The 23996-nt window shown below is 42.6% G+C and overlaps 1 protein-coding gene across 1 annotated transcript in view; it reads right to left on the bottom strand.

Moving 5' to 3' along the window:
- Positions 1-23996, bottom strand: part of LOC311065574 (protein kinase C alpha type-like) — a 175354-nt gene that overhangs the window by 63158 nt on the left and 88200 nt on the right. The window contains exons 5-6 of the mRNA XM_084085990.1: positions 9907-10018; positions 7883-8011 (exon numbers count right to left, since the gene is read on the bottom strand). Of these exons, the coding sequence (XP_083942116.1) occupies positions 7883-8011; positions 9907-10018 (241 nt within the window). The remainder of the gene's footprint in view (positions 1-7882; positions 8012-9906; positions 10019-23996) is intronic.

Consider the following 23996-nt stretch of genomic DNA (forward strand, 5'->3'; position numbering starts at 1 on the left):
CACACACACACAGTCTTGTCTCTTCTCATGCAACCCTTGTTTAACGTTGAGGTCAAGTATGTGTGTGCTCCACCTACCCGTGCAAACATTACTCCATAAATCTTTAAAAAATAAAACAAAAAACCTCAGGCTCTCCACCCACTCCTCTCTGCCACCCAAACAATTAGAATGATAAATACTGTAGTATGCACTGTTTAATATTTTAATGGCATGCCTGGGTGAGTGCTTGACGTTAAAACAAGGAAAAAATTAAAATATTTTTTGCTCCAAAATACTTGCACCCAATCACTCTATGATCTGCCAAAGCAGATTCCTAAAATGTATTCTTGTGTTAAATCATTATACATTTGGAGGCATGCCACCCTTAATATTTTATTTTTATTTTTATTGTGATCCATTGTCACTTGTGTATTCACTCATCAATCAGGATGTGGTGACATCCCCAGCCAAGTTTATAAAAGGTCTGCTTGATGAATGTTCCTCCACTTTTACAGTATTTTTAGTATTTTTTGTTACTGCTCCACGAGTGCCTGAAGGTGTCTCCTGCCATGTGATTATACACTTAGCATTTGTGTTTCATGTACTGGAATGCATAGAAAGACCATGTGATGAACTAACAATCAGATATACAGGTTTCTACTTTGTGCAGAGAAAAAACGTATACAATGGTCTGTTCTGAGTGCTGACGGTGTTGGGCTGTGATAATCTGTCCTTTATGACAGTTGGCTGGACACTGGCCCTAACAAGCTTACCAAAACTGCAACTCATTCCCACTGTACATGGCCATGCATCAGTAAATGCAATGAGGAGGTTTGTTTAAAAAAATGTAATAGTATCTAAAATGTACAGTGATTAACTTTAGCTCAAACATTTTCAAAGTGGGCTTCCAGCCCCGTCACCATGCAACAGTGTGGTTGTGTGTCTGTGTGTGTGTGTGTGTGTGTGTGTGTGTGTGTGTGTGTGTGTGTGTGTGTGTGTGAGTGCATGCGTGTGTGCCGCGCACACATACGTGCATGCATGCGTGTGTGCGTGTGTGTTTTATTTCAATTAAAAAACTTCCTAGTCATTATTGTCAAAATCTTTAAAAATAGCGGATCTACAAGTGTGAGCTTGTAGATCAGCGTTTTTCACACCATGAGATTGTGTCTAACTGGATGTCCTTGACATGGAAACATTTCGGAACCCCTGCTTAGCTTAAGTTAACCTCTGCATACAAAGGCAGAGCCTGGTAGCTATACAGTAAGCACTTGAGATTGCAGCCACAGTGGCCCCTGCACTGACCACGGCCCGTGGAACAAATGCACACAGTTACCTACACTGTGGAATAAATGTCACCTCTGATTCATAGGAAACGTCACAGGGTTTTAATTCATTCTGCATATGGCAACAAAAAAGGAAAAGAAAAACTGCAGGCAATTCCACGTAATGACTCATCCTCTGCATGACGTGGTAGAGATGAAAATGACCGACCAACAGAAAGCGGCGGGGTAGAAGCAATAAAGTAAATGGCAGACCACTGATTAGCACCTGGCAGCCTGCAGATTGAAATCTTGTCTGTAATGTTCCAGCACTGAAATCACCTCCCATCTAGTCTAGCCTTATTAAGGTATGATGGAAGAGATGTCTGGGTTTCAGAGAATTCAAAGAGCCAGAACTGAATGGTGGTTTATGACCGGTTTAATGAATCACACCAATAATCACGTTGATAATATACATGTAAATGTGACTAGGGGCTGCAAAGAACTCCTGCAAATGTAGATGCAACAGGAACTGAAGTCCCGACCACACAGCGAGAATGCCGTTGATGGATGAATTTAAAGATATTCAATTAGCCTTTTGAAGCATTATTATGGCAAACCGTTGTTATATTGCTATTGATATGAAGGTAAACAGACAGACCGAAAAAGAAGAGAACAGATCTAGAAGAGGACAGAACAGAAGAAGACGGAACAGAAGAAGAGTGAAACGCTGGTTGTTACCGAGTACTGAAGCAAATCCCACACAACCATGACTCTGTCACTTCTTTATCACGCCTGCAATTGGTGTCATGTGCGTGTGTGTCTGTGTCCCTCTTTATCTTGCACATCTTATTCATAGAGTAACAGCCTCAGTGTGTCTCAAATATTCCTGTGATCCTATAAATACAACCCTCCAAGTCTAAGACAAAAGGGCTGGAATAAGACAAAATCTAAGGAGGAAAGTTTGAGACAAGGGTGCACACTGACGGGAATGCAAAGGGATGACATTTTTGGGAAACGGGGAATCATTCAGGCGGGAGAGGAGGGGACAATGATCTCTCCTGTCATTTTACACTATGCACGGTTCAACGAAACAGAGCGCCTTAACAAGAGAGACGGCAGAAGGGAGGACAAGAGCGCAACGGATGGAGACAGAGGTGAAAACATGGGGACACAATGAAGACGAGCACAGGGGATATTAATGAAGGCATCTGAGAGGAGGGGAGCTGGGTAAGACGGCGTGAACCTGAGCGTACAACTCTCCTGGCGACACTCACTCAGACACCTGACTCACTGTCAGGTGAAAAGGTGGAGCTGGTGACTCAATGTGTACCAGAGGCGGCATGTGGGTGGGGGGGTCACTGTGGAGTCTAGGGTTTCGGTGCATCCAGTTGGGCTGAGCGTCTATACGTGCATAATTGGCCTTAATTGTTCTGGGGAGGGAAGCCGGAGAGGGTGGGCGTCTGGGCGACCTTTGTCACCGCACATACTCCTACGGGCTGGGGCAGCACCTGTCAGCGGGGAATGGTGAGTGTGAGGAGAAGGATGGAAGGCTTTTACGTCCTCCCCGTGGGGGCTCCTTGCTGGCAGATGGCAACACATCAAAGTGTGGGGAGGACGTAATTGGCATAACGGGTACATTTAGGGAGAAAAAGGGCAAGAAATTATTATTACTTAATTATAATTTGGGGGAGAAAAAAAGAGAGGAGGCATGTTGTTGTCTACGACCTCCCCAGACCATCAGTAGCGGCTGGCAGCAACAGTGCGAGTATACGGTTTACATTGGCCGGGAATCGAATGAGAAAAAAATAACAGTCAAGTGAAGGTACCTGGTGAAACGGTGACATGTGGAGAGAGGAGGAAGTGAGAAAGTTTTAAGCTGGAGGGAGAGCAGCAGGTCATTAAATGTGGCCCTTCTGCAGAAGTGGGTGAGTCAACAAGGGAAGGAAGACTAGATGTAATTACAGCTCTGTCTCCAGCTCTCCCACAGGATGGGCAGGCTACAAAGCAGCCACACACACACACACACACACACACACACACACACACACACACACACACACATGTGCACACATGCAGAGAGAATTCTGGGGCTAATTGTTTCGTCTCAGGCAGTTTGCACCAAATCATATTATTTGCAACAGTTCAGGGTATTATCCCGTACTCACAAGCCCAAACAGCATTGTTAGTTACCCATCTCCTTCTGCTATGGATTGTGAATGGACAATAGATAGAGCTGGGACAAAGAAGCAGAAAAGGGGACCGACAGCAGCGAGGGACAGAAGGGAGCTGTGTGTTAGTGGGAATGAGAAGGCGAGGAAGCTATGTGGTCTATGTCGTCTGGAGATAAACAGAACTGCATTTGTCCATTGTTTCTTTGTCAGCTCCATGCCTCTCTCATAACCTTGCTTCCATCGTTTGGAATCCACGCAGAATCGCAGATATTGTGCTGGTTTCTGCCAGCCTGTTCATTTCTGTCTAGTAACAACGTTCTGATATTAAATGCATGAATGTGTGAGGGATTATTGATCGGTCTGTGTTTGTATATGTGGGCATACTGTATTATTCAATATTGCACTCGAGGTGCTGTCAATACTAGCAAGCAGCATCTTTCTCCACTCGTAACGTCATTACTGTGCAGTTTAATTCCGCTACCTGTACAGTCACCTTTTAAAAAAAGGATAATTTTAAATAATTTCCATATAATTATATGAAAAAAATAAACTGATACCGTTTTTTTTTTACACAATATGGACCGTTATGTAAATATCAGTAGTTGTCACTTATCGGTTGCCCTACCTTTAACCTCATGGCCTCAAAATGCACTTAACCCATTAAAACCGGGAAATTTTAGTTAAAAAGTAGTTAACATACAGTAGCATCGCAATCATTTTAACCACATGTTTGAGCACCACTGATATAGCAACATAAGTTTTTCAGAAAACTGTTAGGATTTAGAAGACATTTGCAGAGTCGGCCTCAGGTCTTAATGGGTTGAGATCAACTTGGTTCAATAAACACAGCAGAATCCAAAACAAGAAAGCAGAATTAAGCAATCAAACTCACTGGTGCAATACAGCAAATACAGACTTTGTTCAAATGCACTCAGTGTCTAGCATGTAGACCTCATTTGAACCGAGTCCCACTGATCCTGGACTTCTAAAACAAAAAATACAGAACAAAATACTTCCCTGTAAGCCAAGTTAAACAGGCCATCTGGTCTGATGACAGCTTGTTTCTCTGTGCACTCAGATGGGTCAAATAAACCTCAACCTTCTTATCCATGGCAATACGAGACACTGTGGCTCTGTGTACACAGCTTAGCACTCCCACCCTGTCCAACAGGACAGGACAGTTTGCTAGTGTTTTGTCAAATTGCAGTGCATATCCTGAAATAGCATGCATGTGATGTCAGATTGGTGCATGTGTTCTCTCAATTTGATTGTGTCCATTTGCAATGCATTGGCCTATCTCAGCCACTTCATATACACATGTGTATGTGTCTGTATGTATAGGCCACACTCTAAAATCCTGAGTGTATTAGGGAAAAAAAGACCCATGAGGGTTCATTATTAAACGCTCACAGTTAAATTAACGCAGATATTTACAGTGCATTAACTGTGCATAGGCTATATTCCATCCACCCTTGGAGTAAGAGTGATCCATATGTTTACTTCCATCCCCTACTGTATGTCAGTGGTTCTCAAAGTTTTTCAAGTCAAGGACCCCCCAAATGAATATGAATTTGACCGCGGACCGCCATCTGAAAAGGTTTTGAGCCAGGACCCCCAGATGAGAAGATTTATGTGAAAATAAATCAAAATTATAAAAAATGTTCCAAACATTTGCGATATTTTTGAAAAACTTTCAAAAATAGCAGTTTGTAGATCTCCCCCCAAGGACCCCTGGGGGTCCCTAGACCCCACTTTTGAGAGCCACTGCCCTATGTGACAATTTGACAATTGAAGTATATAACTCAATAACGCTCGGAGTCCGTGGTATGAGCCACTGTGACCCCCTTATGGCCTGCTAATTGAATGATCCTGGTCCAATCGCCGTTGTTTGACCAGATGCTCTAATAAGCTTTTATTACAGGGTGATGAGACATAACCGGTGGCTTAACAAGCCAACACTGGGCCCTAATGCGGGGTGGTCAACACAAAGCCTGGTAAACCCTCCCTCCAGAAATCTCATTTCCATTTGATTTCTGGAAGGAGTCTGGCCTGATCGCCCATTCTGCAATATTGGCTGTGGGCTGGAGTTGGGCGGGAGTAATACCGTTGACTGACAACCCCTTCAGCCAATGATCGTTTTTCCCCTTCAGCAGTTCATTTTTACCACCTCCAGACTATGTCCCGCAACGGGACTTTTGAGACGGCCATGCCCAAAATAGGTTGCCTTATTGGGATACATGCGTGTCACTCCCCGCCCCTGCCGGTTCTCTAAATTTATATTTTTAAATAGGCTCTGTCATGATTAATTGACCACATATATGAAGTTAAACGACTAAATTCTATCCAAACGATATCTTAATAGTAAATTCCGTGCCTCAAAAAAGAAGTTTGAGACCGTTTTAAAAACGAAAGTAAGAAGTGAAGGCACTCGGACAACAACAATGGCTGCCGTTCGTCTTTTGTCAGCTGCACTCAGGCTGCACTCGGCTTCATTCGGGCTCACTCGAACTCGCCACCTGATTGGCCAACTGTCGCTGTCAATCACAGAACGATGAGCGACGACGCTGATAGGCTCGTTCATTTGGTGAACGGGCTAGAAACGCCCAGACAAGCCTTGAGGCCAGACTCCTTCCAGAAATCAAATGGAAATGAGATTTCTGGAGGGAGGGTTTACCAGGCTAGTCAACACAGGCCCTGCAACCATCTCTCCAAACATCTCTGTACACCTCCAAACATCTCTGTATACAGTATATATTTATCATTTTATTTTACCGACGGCACAGGTCAAACCTAAATGTCACACAACTGCGTTGGCTTCGTCACGGTGGTTACGTCACGCGCCCTGGTCATAAGTATACCCCTAAAGTGAGTTTGGATACAGTTGTGGTGGCTCATGGAACGTGTGGAGGTCCACTGTTTCTGAACTCTCTGTGTAATATCAATCTGAGACCTGAGACTAGACACCCTGTACCTTTGCCACATCCATTACATCGCCACTAAAACCACTTTCACCCTGGTGCTCCTATGGTGCTCCTATTTTTGTTTTTCATTTGGTTGCCGTTTTTCCACAAGTTTTCAAATTTGTTTGAAAATAGCAAAGCAGTCAAGCTCACAACGCATCACATTGCGACACGTTGTGAGCTTGTATATCTACTTTTGAATACCCTAAGTATAAAATAGGCCTTGAGTGGTTAATGTAATATCAGTAGTTCTCAAAATCCAGTCCTGTAGAGTCATGGGTAATTAATGAATTGCCATTCATTTTGGCCTCTGACACCAGTTCACTGTATTGAACTGTTCTGTCCTAGTACTTCATTGCTTATGTAAAGCACTTTAAATGTCCTGTCCCTTGTGTATGAAATGTGCTATATATTGAATACATTAAATATATTTCCATGGCCTTGCCTTTAGTACTGAAGTTTCAATACGAAGCACTGGCACAGCCAATGATTCTGAAGAATAATACATACAAAATACTGGAATGCCACAGCCATGCTTACACCCTGTTTACAAAGACCCTTATTTAATTCCAATAATACATTAGCTATTGTGAGTATATAAAGTATGTTTATATAGGCAAGGTGTCCAATTTCCAGAAAAGGTTTGCTTAATATTCTTCATCAGTGGAAAATAATTGGAGGCGTCACAGAGCCACAGCAGTGACTATTGATAAAAAGGGACAAGCTACGTGAGGTGGGGCTCGAACAGCAACGCACTCACCCAAAATTGTTCTTTGTTTCAGGAGTGTCTTGCGACTGTGTTGTGACAACGATCGTCCAGAATAATGGGTCCATTTGATTCTGGGTGAAGCTCTATTGATCTGTGTCCAGAGTGTTTGTAATACACTACGTGATCCCTGCTCAGAGCTGATTCATTTCAGGTTAGTGGCAGGACGGGGTCACGGGGGTTTTATCAACAAGTTGTGCTGAAAAACTAGTCACCTATTCACATACAAAGTCACTGTTTGCCTCCCACTCCATGCTGTCTAAGATGCTATGCGGTGGCAAATACAGCTACATGTGCACATACAGTATGTGCCCAGATCCATGTAAACTGCTGTGTGTGTGTGTGTGTGTGTGTGTGTGTGTGTGTGTGTGTGTGTGTGTGTGTGTGTGTGTGTGTGTGTGTGTGTGTGTGTGTGTGTGTGTGTGTGTGTGCGCACACGCACACACACACACACACACACACACACACACACACACACACACAAGTATTTCAGGTAAGAAGAGGGTGCCCCAATAGCCCTGGGACCAGACCAAATAATCATTTGAGGGCTAAAACAGTGCTGAGGTTTATGAGAGAATTGGTCCCAGCACTTCAAGCCACTTTAAAAGCACTGGGTAACTGACATCACAGCCAACCTTTAAACGTTTTGTTATTTATTTAGCTGAAACTCCATTAGTCAAACACTCACACTTGCACTCACACTCAGAGTTGGGGTGTGTGAAACGGGGGAGCTCTGTGGCGTACCTGTGACATGCAGGACGTCATTGCTGACCTCACACTTCATGTAGAGGCGTCCCCTCCTCTCGGTGTGGTCCGTTCCACACATGCTGGGCACGTTCATCACACACGTGTTATGGACATTCATTTCACAGGCTAGAAAGAGAGAGAGAGAGAGAGAGAGAGATTGTTCTTTTTTACATTAGGCATATGTTCAGCCAATGGAGCACTTCAAGCACTACAGACGCGCTGCCTGTAGCTGCCTGTAGGCGGCCATTGCTGCAGTGTTGCGGTGCGGAGCGTTGACACCGCAGCTATGGCTGCCAACAGGCAGCGCGTCTGTGGATTCGTCTATAGGCAACACACTGTCGTGTGTGTATACTGCTTATGTGTACAGGTCTAGTGTACGGTATACAGTAACAATCTGGGACAAAGAGGCCATGAAAGAAGCCCAAATTCAAACCCTGAGATATGCACACACCCTAGCACCCTTACTCTGGGGCTAACATTTGGCAAAAATAGCTGATCTACAAGCTCTCAACGCATTGCGTTGTAACAAGTTGCGTCGTAACGTGTTGTGAGCTTGTAGATCGGCTATTTTCTGCAAAGATCTTTAATGTAGAGTGTGAACAGGAGGGTTTACGTGGTTAACACTCTGGATTTGGACATGCCAAAATAATTCCTAATGGCATCCACATCATATTGTACTCTACACCCTGGAGCCATCATTAGGGCATAATTGGTAACTGCTGTAGGTGGACAGTGACCTATTCAGGAGCTAATTAAGGCATTCGGTCTATAATACACCATTAAGACATAAGAGGGAAACATGGTGAGTGAAGGATATTAATAAAGACCTAGTGATGCTTTGATAATGGATATGCAGACTGAGGCCTGCTGCTTAGGGCCGTGCAGTTTTGCTCCTGGGTTTTAACCACTTTAGCCCAATTTTATACTTTGATGTGCGGTCGTACAACATGAACATGATGAAAATACCAATCTACAACCTCACAACACATTTCTGCTATTATTTATTTTATTGACATCGCCTATATGACATGCCCAAAATAGGGAGGCCAGGTTATAAGTGGTTATGAAGTGAAACAAGAGAGAAGGAATTGTGACCAAATGTCCTAAATTGTTGAGGAGAAGAGGACAAAAACATAGAATTATTGTGTGCTGTACATACAGTATAAGCACCATTAATCACAAAAAAGTACTGAGCTGCCATTCCTCTTTCACTTTAGGATTAGCCACTTAGTAAACTAGAGGTTCAGGCCGATATGCGGCCCTCATACCTACGTCGCACCGCCGATCCGACTGATATGCCCATATATGGAGATTCCTTATCCCTTTTATACCCATATATGAGATCCATGATGCCGTCAGTATGTGCCCATATATGGGCATGCTGATATGGCCTTATATGGAGATCTCTGTATCTGTCAGTCCATGTCTCTTGTATGCCCATATATGGAGATCTCTGTATATATCAGTCCTTGTCCCTTTTGATCCCTGATGTCATCAGTATATGCCCATATATGGGCATGCCTCCTTCTGTGCCCATATATGGAGCTGATTTGTTTTGCGCCAGATGCCATGACCACACATTTAGGTTAGATAACACACTCCATATTTGGGCGTAGCTGCATTGGGAACTCCTTATATGGTTATGGCTGAGTCACGGCCTTGGCAGTGAATGAGTCAATTTATTATTAGATTACTATTTCTATGCATTCGATGTATTATGATGTATGATCTTGTGTGCTTGCTTACTGTAAATCACTCTGGATTAAGAGCATCTGCTAAATGCCTAAATTGTAAATTGTAAAATTGTAAATGGTGACAGAGGTCCGCCGGCCGGCCCATTAGGCAATTTTAATATAGGATGTCCTTGTGTTGTAACTTGTCTGAGCTCACATGTAGTCTGTAAATCATCCACGTTCAGCCACTGACACCACTTGACACTTTAAACATCCTCCTGGTAACGCACAGGGTCATCCCCAAGTTTGAATCTGATCTTGTGGGAGTGGTTAAGTAAAAGTACTTACTTTCACACTTCATGCCCTGGTGGATGAGTCCGTACAGCAGAGAGCCACAGTGGTCACAGAAGGTGGGGCTGCCATAGGTGTGGATCTTAAACTTGTGCTTGGTTCTGGGGTCCTGTCAACACAAACAGGTTAAGAAGCATTAGATCTGGTGAATAAAGGAATGAATGAATTGTGAAAAAAGTGGTGTCCATGTTAAAGCCATGTAAAATGGACAAATCATCAACTACTGTTCTGCAGACAGCAAAGAACAAAACCGTATGTGCATTTCGACAATGTGTGTCGCTTACGATTTACTGGTTCGGTAATACAGAGAGGTTTTTCTTTGTTGCTTTTTACACACTTTTTTTCTCCCCAATTGATTCCTCCCCACACACACTGCTGTGTGGAGTCACTGCCAGTGAGGAGCCCCCACCGGGAGGACGTAAAGCCTTCGTCCTACTCCTCCCGCCCAATACTCGCTGCTGACAGGTGTCGCCCCAGCCCGTAGGTGCAGTGACAAATGTCACCCTCCCCGCCGGCTTCCCTCCCCCCGCACACGGGCCAATTGTGTTCGTATAGCCGCTCGACAAAGCTGGACGCACCACGAAGCCATGATGTATTTCTTCGAACCCACAACCTCCGTGGTGATGGGCGGGCACTTTACCACTGCGTCACAAGAGTGCCGCAATACAGAGATAATTGATAATTACTCCTACCGATGAAGACATGGGCATACGAAGCTGGAAAAACTGTGTATAGCTTAAGTTTAAGATCACAGAGTGATAACTTTTTTTTAAATCCTACAGTAAGTAAAACAACAAAAAAAGTCATCTCTGCCTGGTCTGGGCATTCACATTCACTTCAGATTAGTCTTTTATCCGCTGGCACTCAAACATATTGCATTTGTTAAGGGGTAAAGAATAACAAAGGAACATGAGAGAGCAAAATGAACATCCCCCTGGAGACAACATCGCTGGAGAGTGATTGTTCATTGATTGTAATCTCAGCCTGTCTTTCAATCAGATTTGGACGAGACGAGGATTAATTGAGCGGCAGTCCAATCAATGTGCCTCCAGCCCACTTGAAATGTTAACATCAAGCTCTCATTCAGACATTTATTGTCTTTTGGGGTGAATGAGAGTGTAATCCATTGCACTCCATGGACTAAAATTAAACACAGAGCCACTCAGGCATGACAAAATGTCAACCGGCTGTGAATATGAAAGCATTACATTTGGGTATTTAGCTGCAGTCAATCTATTACTACTTAAAACCACAAAAAGCTACAAATGACAAAATATTCAAATATGTTATACTCTATTCAGAAGTGGCTGTCAAATGTTTTTGAAGAAAACATATATAATGCCAACATTTCTTTAAGTGGCATAAATAGTATTATGGATTTATGGAATGCTGTATATATTTATGCTAATCAGGAAATCAGGACCCAGTAAAATGCTCAGTGTTAATGTATCCATTAGTATACACATGAAACCAAATGGACCCGTAAATTAACAGGATTTTACTGTGTAACAGTAACCTCTTTCCCATATTCCAGTTATTTGTAATTGTTATTGGGGTTAAGATCTCCGTTTATCCAGTCAATAATTGGTTTCAGCATGTGGAAACAACCATCAGCCTGAGCCTTTCATGTATCATTACCCTTCTAATGTACCACTGCATTTCCCCAGACACTGCCCATATACTGTATGTTTATTGTTGATTACTGTTATTGTTCCAGTATTATAAGCTGACAAGCGGTTGGGTCAGCTAATGTGACGCATTTTCCACCCGACAGCGACAGTATAGCAAATATTAGTGCGAACTTAAGGATCCAGTCATGGAACATTTTACTGTATAGTACTCTGAGTGAATATAATACTGCTTCTGTCAGACCATAAAATACTGTGTAAGCTTGAACACTCCCCACATGTACAGAGTACAGTATAAGCTAAATGAGCATTTGATCACTCTACAGATCAGAAAGCTGACAGCATTATTTTCCATAAACCAGATCGAGTCCATATTCTTTCATGGCTCTCATTCATGACTTAATAACCAATATCAGTCCATATCAGAGCAACCCACCCAGCATGCATCATTCATGAGCTCAATTCATTTAAAACCGTCGCTCACATTTGAACATCTCGGTTTTCCAGAAAACACAGTATTGAAACCAGCAAGAGAAGCGTGTCAGAACACTGTCCCAGATAGAAAAACATGTAGATAGAGGCTTAACAAATAATAATAAAACTCAGCCTTGAGCAAATATCAGTGGGCGTGCATTAGAGTTCTCAAATTCTACCCGAACACGACCGGGCCCGACCCGACCCGACATTTTTGGGCCGAGCCGGGCCTCAAAAGTATGCTAATTGGTCGGGCCGAGCCGAGCCTCGGGCTCCATGAAAAAAAAAATTATATATATATATTTTTTTAATGATTTTTTAAAATAATAATAATAATAGATAAATACACATTCAGAACAGAAAAAAAATAATCTTATTTTTTTCCCCCTCGGGTTTTTTCGGGCTTTCGGGCCTAACATGATGGTAATAGTCGGGTTCGGGCCGAGCCTCGGGCCGGCCCAGTCGGGCCCAGTTAGGGCCGAGCCTTAATTTTCAGGCCCGTTGAGAACTCTAGCGTGCATTACGTCAAGCTTGAAGCAGAGAGGTAGTCTTCTGAACAGGCAAAACCAAACTGAAAGGCCAATACTGTATCAGCTTCCAATCTGACTATCTATTCAATAGATAGTCAGATGGGAAGCTGATACAGTATTGGCCTTTCAGTTTGCAATAGATTCTATCATGAAAACTCTATGGAAAGGTTATAAAAAAAGATAAACATGTACCGTAACTTTGTGTGTGTGTGTGTGTGTGTGTGTGTGTGTGTGTGTGTGTGTGTGTGTGTGACAACGGGTACAAGGGGTATTGCATAACCGTTCTAGTTCTAATTCCGAAATAGGGCTGCAACAAACAATTATTTTCCTATTTGATTAATCTACTGTATGTCATTAATCCAGGCCATAAAATGAAGGTAAAATAAGGCAGTGAAGAACGAAATGATGATTTATGCTCATCCCACGTTATCTGAACACAGACATATTAAAATGGCAAAAGAAATGCTTAAAATCTGTCCATAATGAAATATAATTAGATTTATATGGAAGATGTTTATGTTATATCATATATACATCTTCCATATAAATCTAATTATGGAAATATGGCACATACCCGCACAACCTTGTGGTGAGTCTACTCTTCAAATAGCAGCTAATATGCATGTAACGATATTGTCGCTATGGGGAAATGAAAAGTTGAAAAATAACGCAAATGGGAAATGAAAAGTTGATTGAATTAAATCGATTCACCCCAATACAAATAGCTTATTTAGTCGTCATACCCTGTAACAGCACTTTTTTAAGTTGATCTCATCTGGCATGTTTGCTTCATTTGATGTAAAGAGCATCAATAACATACACCACATTTACAGAGCTGTATTCAAAGTCAGGACATCCCAATTATGAGGCCAGTAACTGAGTGTGGTTGGATTACAACAGCGTGTTCTAGTGATGAGCGGGCCGACCCGTAACCCGCGGCGCTGGTGGTCGAGTCAGGATTTCAGAGGCAATTATGCAGGCTGCGGGTGAGCGGGTCAGCCGCTCTCAGACGAAAAAAAAAAAAAAAAAAAAAAAAAATATTTTTAACAACATGCTTGTTTATTTAGCAATGACAATGTTGTGCTACTGTAGACATTTAAAGCGACTTTGGGTACTTAAAAGAGCGCTATATAAATCTGAGCTATTATGGTGATGATTATCTTTTTTTTTCAACCGTGGGTCGCAGGGCGGGTTGAGCCATAGATTTATATATGGGTTCGCGGGGCGGGTTGAGGCGGGTTGGGTTCCGTGGCAGGGCGGGGTGGGTCATGAAAAAACCCGACCCGCTCATCACTAGTGTGTTCTAATAGTATTAGGTCTATCAATGAAGCTGGGCAGGGTCTTGGCACCATTCACATCACATCCATTTGTTCTTCTTTCACTTCTCCCTGCACTTAACTGACAGCTCATAGCACTCTGAGTCAGAGTGAAAACAGAAAAGCGGACAGTTTTCCGAGCAGCCTTTCAAACTACTTTTCTGCTATTTCTCAATTTATGCTGTACTGTAAACTGCTCTCAGAACAAGAATCCCTTTAAGTGGATTTGCATTAAGAACATTCTCCAGCCTCCAAGTTTTTTTCTTTCCTTTTTTTCTCTCCTTGCAATGCATCAGCTGGAAGGGAAGACCTGCCTATTTATTCACTGGAAACCAGAAAGCTCCCTGGGAAGTGGGGATTCCACAACATTGTCTGGAAAAAAATACATCATGGCTAAGAATATCCTACCAGATTCGTTTTAGTTAAGTATCTCATAGCACAATGTTAAAGTACAGTGGAATAAGGGAAAAAAACAAGACCAAGGGCCGTATCTTCCGCCTGGTTCGGCAAATGTAATTGCTATTTTCCAACCGACGCAGTTGTCATTTTTAGACCTAGCGCTTAGAACTAAATATCAAATGATCTTGTGCCTGAGTAGTGCCCTGCATGGGCGTGTTGGTCTTAAAATGAGGCGTGGTCCGGAGCAAACAGGGTGGACTGCTATCTTAGCAGACTTTGCGTTGTGTGTTTTCACCAGCTTTTTAGTTGGTCTTGTATTTAGACTTGTATTTGGTCTTATACTATTATTCAACTTCATCCAGAACGGACGACACCCAATCGCAATATATTCCAGGTCCGGTGAACAAAATGTTTCCAAGATTTTTATATCTGTGCACCAAGAATTGTTAACCATGGCACAGACTCCTCTCTGCATACCACTGTTTACATTACAGTCCATTTTGTATGCTGTAAAACCATTCTCTATCTGTCTTTGCAGGTACTGCATTTGGTCCACCTCTCTTGTCCAGGTGATGTTTGGGTGAGCATGAGCTTTTGTTTCCACCCTGTCTCTTGTCCTGTCATTATATCACATTATTAATGCTGCTCCCATAGATGGTGGAATGCAATTGTCCTCAGCAGTTTGCGTCTCCTCCAATTTGCTACATCCGTCGTTTAATTAACAGTGCGGTATGATGAAGGCACAGCTGCTTCTTAAAGGTAATAGACACTATCGACACTCTGATTTGGTTTAATTAATGTGATGCCCAAAACACAGCCATGACATTCAGTCTAAATACAACCCATTTGTACGAGATAACGCGTCGTGTAACTACCAAAAAACGTCATATAATTTGATAAAAATCTTTGCTATAGATTGTTCAAAAATATTATAATTTTAATATTTATATATAATAATTATTAGTGCCAGAACTGGGGGAAGAGTATTGTACATTCACATAAGGAGTAACATAATGTAAAGAACAACACCAAAATCAGCTGGGAAGCATGAAGGTGCACACCAAATTCCATGGCAATCCAGCCAGTATTGGTTTTCTGCTTTACAGATATTTAGTTTGAGCAGAGACAGACAGAAGCAGGAATGAGACAAGGAGAAAGAGCGAGGGAGAGAGAGTGTGTGTGGGGGGGGGGGGAGAACGAGAGAGATGGAGAGACATCATGCCAGCTGCAGTTACTCATGTCCACCCACACACAGCTGATCCTGAAGGATTATCCTCTTGTCTCCCCCTGTTCGCTTTGTGTCCCCTATCCAAGCCATGAATCAGTGACGTGGACATGGAGCGTATTTCAGCCACAAATGGATCGTATGCTGTTGTGTCTACTGTCAAATTAGCTTTTAATGGGTGACAGGGGACTGTTTTTAGAGTGCACAGAACACTATCATTAGTTGTTGTTTTTTAGCTCAGAAGGACAGAAACAGGCAAACCAAGGTAATAAGGATAATAGCGTCCTCTATCTCACTCTGCAAAAAGTATTAAAATAATTCGTTAATGTGTTTTTGTATTTTTTATACGCCTATGACATCATTAAGTGATATATCTGTTGGATACAGTGTTGGGCAAGTTAATGTACCACTGCGCCACCCAAACGCGTTATCTGCTTTATAAAAGTAACTACGTTAATAGTTATGATATACTTTTATTTATTCATTTAGCTTCAAAATGTATGTATACATAACAACTCTCATCTACTGTAGCTCTCTATGATTAAAAATAGTAGATATAGGAATAATGTCTTCAACAAAAACATTGAAACTGGAGTAGACGGCTCAACGCCATCTTGAACGTGCCTCCATATTGAATGTGCATCTACAGTACGTGTATATTAAAACATATGGAGTTGCAGGCAGGCTAGCTAAAAAAAATGGTTTAAAAGGTTGTTTCAACCCATCGATTTATTTTTCCAGATCTACAGGCATCTGTAGCATAAATTCTCACTAGGGAGCGTAATAACATGCAGCACATTGGCCATGACATATGTGAATGACATGCACTGTTAGGTTGGCCCTTAACACATAGTTCCTGGGAGCTTGGGAATGGATTGCATGGATTTAACCCTACCGCCTCTGTCGGCCATTCCATCCTAATTGGACCTTCATAGTGCAATCGGGGCAAATGCAGGAGGAGAGAGGATTGTAATCATCACAATCATGTCTTGACACTTCTGCAAGGCTAAAAGCAATTATATGGTTCCTTTCAACTACACAGAAACTTCCATTGCATGAAACCTTGCAGAACCCATGAAGGGGGGAGGGGTATGTCATAAATAACAACGTTGTGTTGCCTACATCGGGGGTTCTCAATCTCAACCTTTTCAGGCCGCGACCCCCCATAATAATCATATTTAATAATAATGATGAATTGAATTTTTATAGCACTTTTCTACCTACTCACTTACTCAAAGCGCTTTACAATGTTTCCTTCATTCATACATTGGGAGGTGAAGCGGCGAACAGTCGACGCCAGCGTCCTCACCTCCCACATTCACATACAATCACCATTCCCACATACATTCATACACCGATGGCAGAGGAAACCATGCAAGGCACCAACCTGCTCATCAGGAGAAATTAGGAGTTCAGTGTCTTGCTCAAGGACACTTCGACACTAACTCTGGGGGAGTCCGGGATCGAGCTGGGAACCTCGCGGTTCCCATCTGGCCGCTCTACCGGCCACTCTACCCCTGAGCCACTGCCGCCCGGCTGAACTGGGGACCCCCCAAAATAATCATATTTGAACTGGGGACCCCCCAAAATAATCATATTTGAGTTGAGGCATTACAATTAATTTGACCCTGAACATTGCGTTCCGAGGCGTTGTGAACTTGTAGATCGTCTTTTTTCACAATTCTTCCCTCTTTCTTATTATAATTTGTCAATTTGGCCAATGTTTGACCAGTTTTTATAGTATAGTTTGTTGATTACTTGTGATGCAGTAATAGTCTTTTTTTTGGTACTTTTACTTTGCCCGCAACTTGAGCTCAACACCTGTGAAGTCCTAGATCAAATCAGCCCTATAGGTAGGCCTGATCAAACAACTGGCGATGAATGAGAACACGTATGAGGCAGCAAAGGGCGAGCACAGCCTTGGCGGCTAATTAGCAGCCCGGATTAATTAGCAGGTAGCATGTCCGCCATCCAGCCTTAGTTCATTAACGACACAGCTGGGTAAAGCCGAGCAGGGCTTCCCAGCAGACGTGAGGGAGGGAAGGACACTGGTGTTTCTCCATCCTCCCACACAATGGGAACGTCTCCATATATACTGTAGTAATGCTCCGTATGGTAGTTGTTTCCCCCTACATTTCATTAGCAGTGGCAGGCCCCCCGCCCCCTTTTCTGCATGCAAATTGCCTTTCGTGGAAAAGAATTGATTGAGATCATGAAGGCTGATCATCTGCCGCTAATGTTTGGCTTAAACAAACAGCACGATAGGAAATCTCACAATAATTAGTCCATAAATCATAATGAGTACTGAAATACAAATGTATACACATATAAACTGTGAATATGACCAGGGACCAAACCCACCCCAGAGAATTCTTTTTTGAGTGAAAGTGGCTAAGTGTGTCTGTGAGTTTTATAAATATTTAACCAATGAAAAATATTAACAACAGCTTGTGAATAAATAATAACTACATTGGATCCATCGTAAAAAACAGGTTATTCTTTCTGAAAAGTAACCATTTTGGACATACAAGGTTTCCAACCTGACAGTGACGATATGCAAAGCCTGGCGAGGAACCATTTAAAACTACAGTGTAGACGGTTTGTGCTGGTGTCAACAGGTTGGTCAGTGGATTTGTCAAGTTATTCATCAGAGCTTACAGGACACTTACTGCAGAATACCACTGCAGCTGAAGGGTAATCTCCCCTGCTCAAGAAGACATTCAGTCTAAACTGGGCTCAGGCCAAGGCTTTAAAGATCATGTTGTTATGGAAGTAGAGTACAACAGAATAGAAACAAACGGAGAGTCAACTGACCAGGGTTTGTGTAACAGCGCCACCTCGCAGAGACCAATTACTTACAATTCCTCCAAACATACCAATAGGTTACGAACGTAGCCCCGGTTATTTGATTTTATGAGCGAGACATTGAGTGAATAAATGAAAAAAAAAAAAAATAATAACTGGCTTGGTTGTGTGTAATGTGGCCTTGAGGCAGGCACTTTTTTTGTGAAGTATTATATAGTCTTCTGCCTCAATGGTGTAGTTTGATGAAGTGGTTGTATACACATATTTTTTTTTATTAATTACCTTCTTTTCTTTTTACACCAGCCCATTACACACATTACCGCACAATGGACAATGGAAGTTGTCTCTCTGTTTCTTTCCACTCTGTCAAAGTATTAGCCTGCCTGTGTCAACCAACCCCTCCCCACCCAAACCAATCAGCCAGCCTCTGTAAAGATCTAATTAGAAAAAGATTATTTCAGCAGCCATGTCACCAAATCTCACAAACACTGCCAAAAGCAACATTTACTATAAATGCATCATAACACATACACAGCACATCCATTGTGTTTAGTACTCTCACCTAGCACCATTGTATTAAAGGCTAACCTATTGTCAAAGCTATCAGAACATTTAGAAATGAAGCAAAACTGTTGTCTTCATCTGCACTCAAAGCACACTTTTTTGTGTTTTGTTCTTTTGACAGAATATAATTATGGTCATTTATACGCATTTTTGCCAATAAAAAAATCAATCAATCTAGCATGTTTGCTACTACTGTCACTTCCATCTCTCTAGAGCCATTTCCTCGTGTCATTGCTTCACAAGCCAGTGAGTGGTCAGTGCTGCTGCTACAATCCAATTTGAACCACACAGTACACCCCATTTCTTCATGGGAGCACATCATTGAGCTTGAATCGAGACATCTCATATATAGACAACAAATGGATGGGTTCCAATGGTTGCTGCTGTGCACGGTTGGCCATACTGGATCTCAAAGACTATTTCAAGGCCATTCATTCAGTGAGAATGTTCCAGGATTGCCTTAAATATGTGCCACGGGTTACCATTATTATACTTGTAGAAATGAGCATCCCTTCATGATGTACTAAAGTGACCCATCACCATGACACTACTACACATGATTTACATGTGCTCAACTGTACAGTGAGAAAGGGCCTCTTGAATTGTGAAACCAGACTCTAAATCTCATATCCCTGTCCCTCCCCTCTCTCTCTCTGTCATCCATTCTTTATTTCTCTCCTCCTTCCATGCCCTGGAGTGACCCCGGGGCACCGTACCAGGGCATTCTGAGCGCTACTGTTGCATTAAACCCATAAGCAACACCCTGGCTCACCCCCTCTGTCTGATCCCCGGGGGCAGAGTACAGTAAATAGGCTTATCAAGGCCACCCACCCGAGAAATAGGAACACGGTAAAACTCCATTGAATTTCACACCAGTCCCTTGTAAAGATGCTCCGCATAGTAAATCTCAGTTTAGTCTGTGAGAGCTTTCACATGAACGGGCAGTGATGTCATGCAGGCAGACAGCAGCGTATCGTCGCCGTCTGCCTTGTATGTCCGTACACTTTACTTTTCAGGAAGCGTAAAAAATAACCAGTGTTCCAATTGACCCAATGTAGTTATTATTTATTCACAAGCTCTTGTTAATACTTAATAACCACTTTCACTTCTTCTAAAATAGCAGATCTACAAGCTCACAATGCGTCACATCGCGACACAATGTGAGATTGTAGATCGGCTATTTTTGTGTGACACTGTAGTATGATGAAATAAGGCATTATAAACATAAAAAGTTGAAATATGGAGAGGATTCTGCCGACAGCAACGATTATGAAACAAGACAGTGTCTAAAAGGGCGTGGCTTCCATGTATATCAAGTTGATGATGTTTAATCACTGAAATCATACTGACATCAACATATGGAGTTATTTGCCTCTCCATTGACTACCAGTATTGTAAAATTAAAGTTTAAAAAAGTTAAATATTTGAAAAATGAAAATCACCAAACACTTATTTTGTTCAAACATTAATATTTTGCAAGGTAACTCGAACTCAACTATTTCTGATCAATGTATTTATGCACTTAAGAGGTATATATTCAACTCAAATGTTATTTCTAGCAACATTTAGCAACAAAATGTACAATACGCTTTTAAATCAATATTAATAGCTGATTTCTACTTTTTTGTACATTTGAACTGAAGGAATATTTCTCGCAAATACTTTATTATCCGAGCAGGGCTTCCCAGCAGACGTGAGGGAGGGAAGGACACTGGTGTTTCTCCATCCTCCCACACAATGGGAACGTCTCCATATATACTGTAGTAATGCTCCGTATGGTAGTTGTTTCCCCCTACATTTCATTAGCAGTGGCAGGCCCCCCGCCCCCTTTTCTGCATGCAAATTGCCTTTCGTGGAAAAGAATTGATTGAGATCATGAAGGCTGATCATCTGCCGCTAATGTTTGGCTTAAACAAACAGCACGATAGGAAATCTCACAATAATTAGTCCATAAATCATAATGAGTACTGAAATACAAATGTATACACATATAAACTGTGAATATGACCAGGGACCAAACCCACCCCAGAGAATTCTTTTTTGAGTGAAAGTGGCTAAGTGTGTCTGTGAGTTTTATAAATATTTAACCAATGAAAAATATTAACAACAGCTTGTGAATAAATAATAACTACATTGGATCCATCGTAAAAAACAGGTTATTCTTTCTGAAAAGTAACCATTTTGGACATACAAGGTTTCCAACCTGACAGTGACGATATGCAAAGCCTGGCGAGGAACCATTTAAAACTACAGGAAGGAATATTTCTCGCAAATACTTTATTATCTTGCAAATTAAACACATTTTCTATATTTGTTTTCAGTGAGCCCACACAGTTCATACAGGAGCTGCCTTTACTAGTCCTGCGAGTGTGAAAATGTACCCGTAAGAGTTTGTGTACTGTGTACATGCATGGTCCTGGCTGTTGGCAGAGTGATAGTGTGCACTGATGGCGATGGATATGGCGCCACAGGTGTGCCACTCTGCCAGAGCAATGAGTAAATGGAGAATGCAAGTACCTTGGGAACAAAAGGCAGGCCAGCGAGATGAGCAGAATGCAACAGAGAGACAGGCGGCTAGGATAGGAGGCTAAAGATAGATTATTCTCTCTATTTCGTACCCCTCTCCCTCTTGCTCTTCTTCACACCCTGCAGTTTTCCTGTCTGCTGTACACAAAATTACCATGTCTACCAAGTCATAGTCCCGACAGGAAGACAAAGACTGTGGTTCTTCAAACTGCAAGACTAATATAACGTAGACCCAAGGGCCTCTAGAGGGCTGTAATGTTCATGTCCATCAGCAGTGCAATTGATGCCAACTTTGCCCCACAGCAGGGGAATAAACGCCTATATACACCTACCGTATGTAAAGCAACACATTTTACACAGGCTGACAAAGCTTTTGCAGTGCCTAAAGAGAGAGCTGTCGAGAGGGTTGCGCCAGATTTTCACTTGTCTTTCCCACAATGGTGATATAGCATTCATGTAAAAACTTTTTGAGGGCACTCGGGTAGCATAGTGGTAAAGCACCCTGGAGTCTAGGGGTTCGAATCCACCCGGTGCATCCGGTTTGTTGAGCATCTATACGAACACAATTGGCCGTGTTCGGGGGAAGGAAGCTGGGCAGGTACTGTATGGTGATATTTGTCACTGCACGTATACTCAAACAGGTTGGGGCAGCACCTGTCAGCAGGGAGTGTTGAGCGGGAGGAGTAGGGCGGAGGCTCCACGTCCCCCCAGTGGAGGCTCCTCACAGCCTCCTGGCAGGTCAGCCAGTAGGATACAACAGCAGTGACAAGACACAGACATGTGTGAGGAGGATTTAATTGGCATAATGACTAATTTTGTGAAATTTCTTTTGCCGATGAATCAGCTCTGGTAGCCTCTCATCATGATAAATTAGAGTGCATGACTTGGTGCAGAACTCCACAAAATCACCATCTGGTAATTAACTAAAAACTAAATAAGTCTCCTTGGTTCAGACAGGGTAGGTGACTTTGAAGTTACAGCCAAGGAAGGAGTTACTCAGAGTGGAGGAGAGAGTATCACATATTAAAATGAGCATGGTTCACGGGATTGTATACAAGGTGGTACCCAAAATACCTATTATCAATTATTTTTCTAATGTTAGTGATGCACCCTGGTATTCCACCAGAGTCAGCTCCACATAAAGTACTTGGCACTCAGTTTACTCACACATTTACACTCAAAGGACCACAATGGAAATGAATTGTTGAGCTTTTTCTGTTCTGTAAGGTGGAGTAGAACAGCCAGGGGTAAAGGTTCTCCTCTGAATCCCCCTAACTCCCTCTTTTGGCTTCCTCTCTTCCCTTCACCCTATTGTTTGCTCCTCTCCTCACCTCCTTAACCTGACTCCTTCCATCTGGGATCGCTTAGGGAGTAGGGCTACTCCGCAACCAATCAGCGGCTGCTAGGGAGGGATCTTGGCGAGACCGGATGTGACGCCATCGAGAAGCGCTTATTGCATTGTAGTTCTTTCACGATTCATCATGGTTGAATACTATACAAAATAACTACTTCTGGCGCAGCTACTATTCATCATGTAGACACGTCAATATGATTGGTTGATAGATGGTGATAGACAGACGGTCCCATCCAATCACATGCCAAGTAGCTTGAAAAAAAGTGACCGCCCTTTCATCGATTTTGCCTCCGAGGTCCCAGATGGAAGTAGCCTGTGAAACAAATGTGACGCAAGCTTCTTCCATCTGGCGGAGTCAGGTTATCACCTCCTCACCAGGAGGTGACATTTGGATTGGGGCAAACAGGTGGCTCCTCCTTCTATTTGTAGTTTAAATCAATTCCTCTCACCTGGTAACCCACAGCGAAAGATCCATGCATCCTTCTTGGCATTACGCCCACACATGTGCAGCACATACATAGATTACATACACATACAGGCAACATTCAATGGGGCAATTTGCCAAGTTGTAAATGTTTTAAAACTCAACTGAGAAGTACACGTTCAAGGATGTGATTAAGCACTTAAATACCATACTTCAATGACCCCCATGTTCTAGACTTTTCCACGCTACACAAAATCTCTTTGCAACACGATATTGAGATGCCCAGAATAGGGACGCTTTATGTGGTTAAACTAATGTACTTCTCTTTTCGACAGTAATTAGACATGATCAGTTATTAGAGCGGCTAATTATGCATTCACATCATTAACCACATCCAGCACAACGTCCCAAAAATGTGTGCTTTTGCACTGCACAGCAAAGCACACAGGAGAGTGCACTCAGTCATGTGCATGCACTCACACAATCGATTGTACACGCACGCATACGCATACGCACACGCACACACACACACGCACACGCACACACGCACACGCACACGCACACACACACACACACACACACACACACACACACACACACACACACACACACACACACACACACACACACACACGGTTCATTGAGATGCTGAAAACAGCGTGGAATTTAACATGGGGCTGTCCTGACCTTTAGCAGCCAGCCTAAGGAAGCTCACTATATCCCCCTGACAACACTCTCTCTTCCCCCTCTCTCTTGGAGTGCGGGAGGCAGGGATAGGCATTGGAAGGAACAAACTGGGCCTATCATTTATCCAGATAGGAGCTATGCTGCTGGATGCTACT

The sequence above is a fragment of the Gymnoscopelus microlampas genome, assembly GCF_963454915.1.
Source record: "Gymnoscopelus microlampas genome assembly, chromosome: 2".
NCBI lineage: Eukaryota > Metazoa > Chordata > Actinopteri > Myctophiformes > Myctophidae > Gymnoscopelus > Gymnoscopelus microlampas.